At 39.9% G+C, this 12,128-nt stretch overlaps 1 protein-coding gene across 1 annotated transcript; it reads right to left on the reverse strand.

Annotated features, from left to right (window-relative positions):
* Nucleotides 1–1,716: 1,716 nt before the first annotated feature.
* Nucleotides 1,717–3,570, reverse strand: si:dkey-191c17.2 (uncharacterized protein LOC100005628 homolog). The gene is made up of 2 exons (XM_046345331.1): nt 3,376–3,570; nt 1,717–3,162 (listed from the first exon to the last, which is right to left on the reverse strand). Exon 2 carries the CDS (start codon nt 3,160–3,162, stop codon nt 2,374–2,376), a length of 789 nt encoding a protein of 262 aa, XP_046201287.1. The 5' UTR covers nt 3,376–3,570; the 3' UTR covers nt 1,717–2,373.
* Nucleotides 3,571–12,128: the final 8,558 nt, after the last annotated feature.

Here is a 12,128-nt window from a genome sequence, read left to right on the forward strand (position 1 = left end):
CAAATACTGAAAGGGATTTTGGGCTGCACAGCCACATAGTAGGAGTTGCAATCTGTTTTCATGCTAAAATTTCAAGGTCTTCCCTTTCCCCTCGAGTACTGAGACTATAGTTTTAGCGGGTCAGAGTGGAAGTGGTCAGTACTGCTTTAACTAAATGTTTAGACTGACCTGTTTCATTCTCTTTGATGTGAAACTCCTTTGTCTCTCACATTCTGTGGTATCTGGTTAAGTATGTGATCATATAGCAAAAAACTAAGTAGAACTCAGGGCTTATACTAGTGTTATAAAGTGGTCACTCTGGGCATACAGCTGGTGTGTAGAATTCAACGTGCACTTCTATTCAGGTGGGGAAACAAATCCTCAGTCAGTGGTTCCCAAACATTCTGCCTCAAGGGTCTCACTGAACCCATGTTTTCCATTCCCACTCTGCATGTATGTGACGAGCTTCAATGCTGAGGAACAGGGGAGACCTTTTTAGTTTGGCCCATTGTCCGTCCACCTGCCTCTAGTCCGTTCTACATACAACCCAACTGTGAACCTCAACTCTACTGTTTTGTACAATGATGAAGTAAATGAAGCTAGCTAGAGCTGATGCTTTAACTTTTAACTTGCCATTTCTGAATTTATTTTATAGCATGAAAAATATATTTATTCAAATTATACTTTACTCATAATCATTCTGTGCTGCTTTATTTTGGTTCATAAGCTTGTAAAAAAAAAATTTTTTTGATACTATGAAATGTCAACAGAATGTGTTTTTATTTGTAAAATAAAGATGCTCATTTGGCAACCTTGTCCAGTGATTTTATTGTATTAAAGGTGGAGGCGAGCACGTTGTAGGTGAGACATTGTTGGGTGCAGAAACTGCAGAAATGACCTGGCCAGCAGAGGGACATCACACACTCATTTGCTGTAGCTACTCTGTTTATTTTACTCTTATCTATCCTGATGTATAGTCACTTTACCCTGCCTTCGAGTACATATCTACCTCAACTACCTCGTACCTCTGCAGATTGATATGGTACTGGTACTCCCTGAATATAACTCCCATTCTTGTGTATTTTATTCTTCTTACAATTAATTTTCTACACCAGTTGTATTTGGCATATGTGACATAACATTTTATTTAAAAAATTGTAGATGTTGCACACTAGCTACATTACCAAAGCTTTTTTAAATTTTTATGACAACTAGAACATTTTTTTTACTGAATTCAAGCAGTCTCTCACTAGCCAAGGTTTCCATCCAAACATTTCATGAGGATGAATTAATTACCTGATGCATGAAAAGTCATTACCTGGCTGATGGTAGTGACACAATTTGTTCGTTCGACATGGTGGGATCTTTTTGTGTCGGTAAAATGAATTATGCGAGAAATTACAGTGGAAACAACTTTATGTTCATATTTATAGAATAACCATATCGAAATAAACTTGGAGTCACTCAATGTTGTGGTCCTCCCAATACGACTCGGGAAGCCAAGCAGTTTATTAGGCTACACATGAAATGTTATTAACGTTGTAGTGTCTTATATTTTATTACTCATTTATATAACAAGAAAGACTCCGAATACAAGAACATGAACTGTAGCTTCAAAATTACTAAAACTAGTTAGTACAAGAATAACAGAGCAAAAGACTGCGTATGACCAAGGGCGCTCCACTCTTAAAGGGGACATCAGTAATTAACAGAACATAACAAACTCACAGGGTGGTGAAAGTGCACTTGATATGTTTGATGCTCCTTTAAATGTAGGTAACCTACCCGTACTGTATCTGTAAGGTGTTGGCGAGAGCGCACGTGCCAAGGCCAGAGTGGGCACGTTTGCTATATAACGACAGTTTGTGACAAAACCCATCAGTTGTGTTGAAAATGCGATCGGAACCCATTTAACTTATAGTTTTCATTACTACATAGGAAATGTAACCTCAAAAGGTATTTTTATGTGCCCTATGTCATCATGCACAGACGTTTTTTCCACGATAAGTCAGTTTGATGGAAACATCTCTATTGGGAAAATATTTTATTTTATGTAGATTTTAGAATATTCGCATGAAAATCTGTTGCAAATGGATGTAAACCTAGCTACTGACTTTTTGTTTATCCACAGGCATTGCGATAATGATTTCTCGCGCAACACAATAGCAAGTGCATCATGCAACACGTTGATCATCTTGTGCATGCTGTTATCATTCGTAGGTGGGCCTACTAACAACATCCACATACGCATACGGTGAAAATAACAACCTGAACTGTAAAATGGATTAGACACCAACCTAGATAAACATTTAATAATTTGGGTCAATTGTCCTCTTGCCATGAACTTCTGTTTGAAACGCTTAGATAACCGATACACAGTAGCTTGTAACATGGTCAGTTGGGAGATAAGGGCCTTAGGTCAAGCTCTGCAGCCACTTTTTCCATCTTCTCCAGTTCATGGCCAATATGTAAAATGTCTGCCCTCATGGACACCAGTGCAGTTTCATTGTTTGCAGATCCTCCCACGCTGTGGTTCTTCTGCACCACCAGTGTGCAGTCATCACCAGGCAGCTTGTACTCCATCCTCCTGGCCCTTGTCCAGCTGCCATAACTCTGGATCCCTGCCAGCTCCAGGAAGGCCTTCATGGCCTCAGTGCTGCTGTAGCTCTCCTGATCTCTCACTGGGACCCCTAAGAGGTGAGCCAGGTGCTGGATGATGGGAGTGTGGCTAGTCAGCTCCCTGTACTGGGGTGCAGGAGGACAGGACTGACCCTGGATCTGTCCTATCTCTGGAATAGAAAGGGGGTTGTCCTCACAGCCCTTTGTCCCTTCTGTTTCATCTCTATCCACACATAGCTTCTCTCCCCAGACTGTAGAGGGACATCCAGAGCCAGCAGCCTGACTCTCTGGTGGCATATTGTTGGAAGAGTATGGATTGTTACCTATGATCATTCTCCACTGACTGCCCTGTTTGCTTAGCCAGGTCTGCTGAGAAGCCAGGTGGAAGCTGTCTGTGTCGTAGTAATGCTCTCTAATGGTGACCTCTTCGATACACCGTGCCCCCTTCTCCTGCAGCCGTGCCTTGGTCTTCTCTCCCAGCTTGTACTGCAGCTCCACGTTCACCCTGATGGACCCCTGGGGTCCCACCTCTTCACCTGTTCCTGCTAGTGGTCTGTTCAACATCTATCAAAGCAAGAGCCACACCAAGAGGTTCTGATAAGAGGAATCAGTGGTGCAACATCTCATAGTACAGCACAGATTACATGCCAGTTTTAAGCAGATTCAGTGTATGTTACAAATGGGCAAATATACTGTATATCTTGTGATGGTGGAATTATAATTTTAAGGTATACTGAATTTTATTCTGGGTTGATATGGTTACAGCAGTTGTCTTACCTCTACCGAGATCCTCAGCTTGAAGCACGAAGGAGAACCTGTCTGCCGTCCTCAGCTCACACACAGAATGAAGGTTTGTTGTTTTTAACCGTTTGAGCCTCTGCTGCTGGGTGACTAGAACCTATGACGAATGAGCTAATGGCAGTCATGGCGTTATTAGAGTTTATAGTGAGTCCAAGCCACTGCCTTCTGGTGTTTAGTGTTTATGGATACTGCTTTGGTTGTCATGGAGGTCAGCTTATCTTCCCTGCATTATCCATCACCATGATATAATCCTTATTTACATAGCTATATATGCATGTCTCCTCCCCTGTGTGTCTCTAGTGCTCCTCTCATTCTATCGGTGTGGCAGGTAGCCCAGTGGTTAGATCATTGGACTAGTAACCAGAAGGTTGCAAGATCAATAAAAATCTGTTGTTCTGCACCTGAACAAGGCAGTTAACCCACTGTTCCTAGGCCGTCATTGAAAATAAGAATTTGTTCTTAACTGCCTAGTTAAATTAAATAGAACAGTGATCAGTAACCATGGTAGTGTTTGTCTGACTATGCCCCTCCTTTTTAGCTGATGTGTTGACAATGCCACCAGAGGGTGCTAGAGAATTAACATGAATGGCAGTGCCCTGTTGATGTAGAATTGCAGCATACCTGTATGTCAGTAGTGTATGCAACTTTACTTACTATGTATTGATTGAGGAGAGCAACAGGAGAGATTTCATGCTATTATCCGCTTGTTGTTTGTGAAGGTGCACAGGACCATGATCATGAGAGGATCGGCCAGGAAAAACTCCTGGCCCTATAGGCTACTCTTCCTCTTGTGGTTTTATTAAGCCTAGTTATATATATTACACTTCAAAGGCAGTGTGACAAGGTGAAAGACATAGCCTGAATGTTGATGCTCTTCATTTCTATATTGATGTCATTGAGTAGCCTATTTAGAGGAGGATATGAGGTTACACTAGAAATGATCTTTGATTTTAAAGTGGTTGCATGTGGATAGACTTACTGCTCTCTTTTATGTTTGAGTCCAGAGGAGGAGGCGATGCCACTGAATTAAGTATTCAAGATCAGAGACTAGGAAGATGACATAATTTACTATTCCCTCGGTACAATACTTATTAAACAGATAGTCCTGTTAGTTTTGTACTTCGATTTCCTTTGTTTAGCTTTTAAAATATATGGATGCTGATGGTGAAATGCAGTATCAATTTGTTTCCTAAATAGCAGGATAACATAACCAGAAGCAGCTAAAAACCTGAGTTTGTGGAATCTCATTCACTGAGCTTTTGGTTAAGGAGCCATGCTGGCATTGAGCTGTCCCACATTACTCTGACTCTAAGTAACACAAAGTACATTTACTACCAGCAGCCCCTTTTCCTTCTCAGACCCAGTTGAATGTTCTGTTTAATGTTCTGCAGTGTTATTGCTGCTGGCCCCATAGTGTTAAAATATGCATCTGCAGGGGGAGATATACAGCTGTGCTACAGCTAGAGGCCAATGCAGACAGTGTTAGTGTTTTGTGAGCTTGGGTCCAAATTGTTCATCTGGGAATGAATTGGACTAAAATGGAGTAAATGGCAGGGAGGCCTCCCCACATCTATCATCTAGGTTTAAATGGTTCTCTATCATTTTTACAGCAGTGGGTTTCACAGTTGTCAGCAGTGGATATCCCACAGTTTGTATTCAATAGTTTTCCAGTGTTTAATTGCTAAAAAATGTGTTTCTACTAAGCCTAGTAGTCTTGGGAGTTCATCGTTTTGAAGTGGATAAAGATTTGTATCTTAATTTACATCTACTGTTCTAGCTTATTTTATTAGTGATGCTTTACTTATGCCATACCACATACTACATATTATGTAAATGTATTCAATCTGAATTATATGGTTTGAAAATTGAGGCCTATTCTCATCTGAGAGTGCTGACTCCGTTGTAACTTTCTTTACCATATAAGGGTTTGGCAACCTTGAAAATGTGTACAGTAAAATTATGTTTTTTAAATTTGTTTATGCTTTGTTTGGCATTATATTATGAAATATCATCACTGTTTAGTTACATGTCAGCACCAGTCCATTTGACAAAGTATATTGAACAAAAATATAATCACAACATGTAAAGTGTTGATCCCATGTTTCATGAGCTGAAATAAAAGATCCCAGAAATATTCCATATGCACAAAAAAGCGTATTTCTCTCAAATTATGATCAGAAATTTGTTTACATCCCTGTAAGTGAGCACTTGCCAAGATAATCCCTCCACCTGACAGGTGTTGCATATCAAGAAGCTGAGTAAACAGCATGATTATTACACAGGTGCACCTTGTGCTGGGGGGCAATGGAAGGCCACTAAAATGTACAGTTTTGTCACACAACACAATGCCACAGATGTTTTCAAGTTTTGAGGGAGCAATTGGCATGCTGACTGCAGGAATGTCAACCAGAGCTGTTGCCAGATAATTTTATGTTAATTTCTCTACCATAAGTCGCCTCCGACATTGTTTTAGAAAATTTGGCAGTATGTCCAACCGGTCTCACAACCACAGACCACATGATACCACGCAAGCCCATTACCTCCACATCCGGCTTATTCACCTGCGGGATCGTCTGAGAACAGCCCCCCAGACAGCTGATGGAACTGAGGAGTATTTATGTCTGTAATAAAGCCCTTTTGTGGGGAAAAACTAATTCTGATTGGCTGGGCCTGGCTCCCAAGTGGATGGGCCAATGTCCTCCCAGGCCCACCCCTGGCTGCGCCCCTGCTCAGTCATGTGAAATCCATAGATTAGTGCCTAATACATTTATTTCAATTGTCTGATATCCTTATATGAACTGTAACTAAAATCAATGACATTGTTGAATGTTGCGTTTATATTTTTGTTCAGTATAGATGTAAATGTGTTTTTTAGTCATAGTTGAGGTTGCATACTAAGTCAGTTAATAGATAATAAAATGGATAGTGTCTTGGCAGTAAAAGTTTATCCTGAAATAACACTTTAAATCGCTCTGTGCAGTGAAATATAAGATTAAAACGCATCACGCAATGAATGTCCAGGAAACCCTGTAGTGGTGTGTTATTTAGCTAACAGCTGTGATTTAAATAACCTAAGCACACACTCTGAGTGTGATGTACTGGCCATGGTTGGCCTAAACATTACGTACTGTAAACATTATGTTTGGATCTAACAGACCTGCTCAAGCTATCTATCAAGGCCTGGGTTACAGTGAATGGCAGTTGTGGTTGGGTCTCCCTATTAGTCACTTACGATTCCATCGTGTTTTTCATTAGATTTATTTTGTCCAATTTTATTTATGAGATCAGTATACAAGTCTTTTTTTATTGCATTATTATTCCAGCTTTCAGCTCAAAGATGAGTAGGCATTATAGACCTACTGTATGTATTGTTATAGTAGCTTAATCATGGAACAACTGGCAGGGTATGTAGCCAGTGTATTAGGGAGTTGGATTTATGTTTGGCTGACATTTTAAAATATTTATTTCAAGACCTCAGAGGAACAGTAAATAGTGTTCTAGCAGTTCTTTATGACATGGTAAAACACTATACCAGGAGACTAGGAGATTCATATTGACTAAAATGTATGTATTTTCTCTGGGTAATTTGAGACATCTTAATTCAAAACTCATCATCTGGTCATCTGGATTCGACGGGATGGAAAGTGGGACTTCCACTGTTAAAAGTAAAACAATCATATGCTAATTAAGTACATTATATATATATATTTTGGATTCAGATGTAGCTTTATGATAAAAATCCTTGATAACCCCATAACAGGGGAATAGGCCTACACGTCCCTTCGTATTGAATACCTCATCTTGGTCTGTTTTTAAAAAAACTATCTCTGGACTCTGACTGTGCAGTTTTATAACAATGTTATTGCATATCTCCTGTGGCCCATACTGACGAACTCTCACTGTTAGAGCACAGCATAGCTTTTGGGCCTCCAGTCTTTCATTGGAGAATGTGGCCAAATATGGAAGACATGAAAGGCTAAGTAGTATCCATGCATGAATCCATGCTCTGCTTATCAGTGTTCGAGCTCTGCCCAAGCCTAAGGAGTATAAGAAATAGCCATTGGGCCTAGATGTTAAATTACGGTTGGCCTTTTCCAGTACAGTATGTTTATGGGTCCTGCTGGTGCAATATTTATGATGGCACTTAATGAAGGGGTTCATTTCTCTGGTTATTCCACTTTGATAGTTGGTGACATTACAAAGGTGTCTTGATTTCATAAACCTGATGTTACCACTTTTTCCAGTCACATTTTCCATATTTTTATGTAAACCACGTTTTATTTGTCATTTTCAGGTGTGTACCTGTTGTTGTTCAGTGGAACAGGCATTACTTATGGCCTTCTTAACAGGAGGACTGGTTGTGCTGAAATGATAGGCATGATGCCACCCTCCAATTTTGCCCGTTACATCCTTATTAGACCTCTATTCAATGTGGCTCTATTGGTTCACCCCAGTCCTGTCTTTAGTACTCTCTTAAGATGTATATGTATCATCAGTACATGCATGATAACATTGAAGTGGCTGTGAAGGTTTGTGTTAGTACCATAGTAAAGTAGATAGAAAGCATCACCCTAATAGTGATCTACCATGTCATAAATTCATGGAGTTAATATTTTGAGACAATCAGTCATTGATATTGCGTGAATGAAAGCTGTAAATGTTAGGTATGAACAAGGAACAAGGGACAGTACTAACAGTATTTCTTCGACTTTGACAGACAGAGTTATTGCAGCCATGTGCAAAAAAAATCATGAATGGTTCACTGATGTGAATTCACATCTAAAGATATGAGCTCATTCACCACTGGCACATTAAAACATCACTTTGATTGGATGTTAGGCTGTACAGTTTAAATTAGCTGTTGAATTAAAACCATTGTTTAACCACTCTGTGTCATCTTTCACGTTTTGCCTGAATTGCCCAAACCCTCACAACCGCAAATATATGTTTGCCTTATGTTGGGATGTCACGCAAACCCAAAGATGGAGTGAAATGTTATTGTCCATTTTTTTAGTTAACAAGTTATTGTTATTTATTGTGGCATATGTTGAACTGGTCTCAGACCATTTCCACAATTACACAAATTCCAACCCCATTGGGAATAGATACTGATGTAGGCTATTAAACGATTTGGAAATGTTGAATCCCATGTCATCATAACCAAATGTCAGCTGTGCCCCAGAATCATGTAGCCCACATCACGCCAACCATTTGCACAATACCCTTGTGTAGGGGTGGATGACCTCACTTGCTTTCGTAAGAGTGCATTTCAGACTACTTATCATTTTTACATGACAGAATAAGAGGGTAAGTTGGAGACGCCTCCATCTCTCCCTCACATTCCATCAGGTAGGCCTAATTTACAACTGTATTATACTGGAATAGAAACACTTTGACCAAAGGACTGACTGTTTGGCTTCTACAGCATCTCTTCCTGTAGATGCTTATAGTGATGATGGCTGGTGAATCAATGAATGTGTGACTAGGTGATTTGTTGTCTTAATTTCATGCATAGGCTATTCCATTTCCTGCAAGTCAGTTTTTGGCTGATGAGAGACATATTTACAACAAAATGCTAAATAAATAAGGAGTAATCTCTTAAAACCATCCAGATGAGTTACCTCCTGCTATATTTGTGCTAGGTTTGTAATGGTGTGCTTAGATGTTCCCAAATGTTTCAGACAGTACGACCCACAGTCCCCTAACAGTACAACCCTACAGTATTAGTCTTCACTGGACCTGTCCAGGTCAGAGCATTTGCCCGTGTCAAATTATAAATGTAGTCCATAAATCTGATTCAGTCTGAAGTTTATTAGTTGCTCAAACACTGTCTGCATTACCTCAGTGACTGGGTGTAGTAAAAGCTACAGCCCTCCTGGCTCTGTACAGGCTGGGAGGGAGAGAACCATGGGCTGCGCGTACGTTTCCAACACTTCCAGTAAACCCGCAGACCTTCAGCTGTGTGGCACTGCTGTCAAGACCCATAGCACATTCATGTTGTTTCAGTCCCTATTAGCTGCATGCAACCTGCCGGGTTACAGTGTGACAGAACACAGCAGCACTTTCTGCTCTAAAACGGATACTTTGGACATTGAAATAGGTCAAGAAAAGGGTTCCATACATGGTCTTACACTGTAGATCTTGTATCCTCTCTTCTTCCACATTCTTGGAATTCATGTGATCATTTTACAAGTGTTATTTCCATTTCGAGGGAGATGTGGTTCATGCGTTTTATTGGACTTGCAACTGTCATGGGAACACTTGTGAAAACGGGATTTAGTACAACAATGTGCTCAATGTTAGCAACAGACTAAGAGGTGATTGCAAATTCTTGTGACAAATATATTTGTTTTATCTGTAACATGACGGTATACCATTGAAAAGTCACCTCTAAAGGGTACAACAACAGCGTACACTATATCTATGTCCTAACCTCCCTTCTCCTTTTGGTCATCAGGCGTCAGTAAGCATGATTGGGCTAAAGGTAATAGTTAAAGCAGGCACACTGATGACAAAAACAAAGAGTTCCTTCTGACTTTTCTAATACAGGGAAAGCCAGCACAGTGCTACAGACAGGTCACCCTGTGGAAGTTAAAAACGTGGAAAAATACTGACATCATACACCCCCAAAATCTGGAAGGGAACAAACAACTGAAGACAGGAGCTGCACAGAGGACAATAAATCATTGAGTTTATTGAGGATGTAAGGAAGTGGGATGAAAGCAGAGTCTCAGTATTATAATTAAATGCACTTTAAACTTGTCATATTTTATTGTGAATGCTTATACGAAGCCATATAATGCATTAATAGCTGTCTCGTTCTGAAAGGTTGATACTTTTCCTGGAACTGAATGACCTATGCTCTCTTTAATCTCTGTCATTTAGATCTCCAGATAGACTTGGATCGCAAGACATGGTAGGACTGTAAGAGGTTGCTTTCTGCATCACACCCTGCTTTAACTTTTAGAAGAAGTATACGATTGAATTAAACCCGGGACAGAGTTTCCACACAGAAAAGTGCACAGAAGTGGGTTGGAAGAACTTGAAACAGTGGTCATGGCATCAGTTTTTACCCCAGGCTTAAAAGCTATTAGTAGATCTACACATCACCACAATTTGAAGCTCAGTTCCATGGTTTTGGTCTTAGGGAAAGCTGAATTATTCCACATTTGATACCAATGAATGCAATAAACAACTAAGAATATTTAATCTTCAACCAGCTATACTGTATTAGCCTATATACTATGTGTGACTCTGTTTCTAAATGTTTCCAATGACTACCACATTGATGATAATACTTATGGGACAATAATTTGGTTTGGTTTGGGTATACATATGGAACAATATATTGGTTAGGTTTTTATTGCAATCACAATGTATTATTATAATTATTCCATCCATGTTGTTTTAAATTGTGTTTTTGCTGACTTGCAATAAGTCAGTGAAGTGTACCATTCTGCTCACTATTCAGCGACACGCTGTATGCCACCTCTATGGGAAAAGCTCTGATCCATGTCAAAGCCAGTCTCCTTTTCCCAGGCGGATGTACATTATAGGTTTATTTGGCTATATATGAAAATAAAGGTCAAAGAAATAGACAGTCTCTAATATTACCAGACGATGGCTGAGGAATGTTCTTCACATGGTTCAGTGAAGAGTGGAATATGGTGCCCTTTGACTTCATTTCACATTTCTATATGAAAATAGGCACATAACATCAGAGTACTTTGCAGTAAATGATCTTGGTAAAGTTGTGGAGGCCTATAGACTTTCTTGACAGAGGCCTCCTTCAACAACTACTGATGCCTGATGCCTCTCAACAATATGCCTATGAGATCAGTGGTCCTTCTGTAGCTCAGTTGGTAGAGCATGGCACTTGTAACGCCAGGGTAGTGGGTTCGATTGCCGGGACCACCCATACGTAGAATGTATGCACACATGACTGTAAGTCGCTTTGGATAAAAGCGTCCGCTAAATGGCATATATATTATATATATATATATATATATATATATATATTATATTATTATCACATTGACCATGCATGTCTCAATCTGTGGTCTCTCTAAATGCCCCATAACTGTCTGCCATGCCATCTTTGACATATTTATTTGACATTGTGCTCCATTAATACTTTTAGATTTCATATGGGCATTTCTTTGTTGCATTTTTGGGAAAACATTTACACATAAGCCCAACTATGTTCTACACCAGTGAAACACCAACAGAACATACCTGTGCTGGTAGATCAATTGCTCCTCTGTTTCGCTGAAACATTGCCTCAGATCAGAACCTGTCTGCAAATGCTGTATCATACCATGATTGTTGTGTCAAAAAAACAGGCCCCTCGTCAGCTTGATTCTGACTTCACTAGCGTGCTCAGCTAAGACTCTACTGGACTGCAGGGCAGAGACGCTGTCTTTCTCATGATACAGTACCTTTGTGAAAGCTGCAGGACAGAGGCATGAAATAGATGGAAAGATAGGAGAAGTAGAGGTGAGGGTTAATCCAGACACCAATAGAAAAACATGACCCTTTAATCAAGGTGTGTCTGACTACCTGTGGATTTTGTGTAAATGAAGAAGGATGGCAAGCTCATTGTGGAGTGATGCTCATCAGGTGGAGGGGAGAGGGAGCAAGAGGGAGATGGAGAGAACAATATAGATATAGTGGGGCAAAAAGTATTTGTCATGTTTTGTCATTTATTATCATGTCTTGTCCCTGTGCTT

Source organism: Oncorhynchus gorbuscha, linkage group LG04 (genome assembly GCF_021184085.1).
Source record: "Oncorhynchus gorbuscha isolate QuinsamMale2020 ecotype Even-year linkage group LG04, OgorEven_v1.0, whole genome shotgun sequence".
Classification (NCBI taxonomy): domain Eukaryota; kingdom Metazoa; phylum Chordata; class Actinopteri; order Salmoniformes; family Salmonidae; genus Oncorhynchus; species Oncorhynchus gorbuscha.

Coding starts and splice junctions, on each gene's coding strand:
- si:dkey-191c17.2 (XM_046345331.1), bottom strand. CDS start 3,162: ATGTTGAACAGACCACTAGCAGGAACAGGTGAAGAGGTGGGACCCCAG.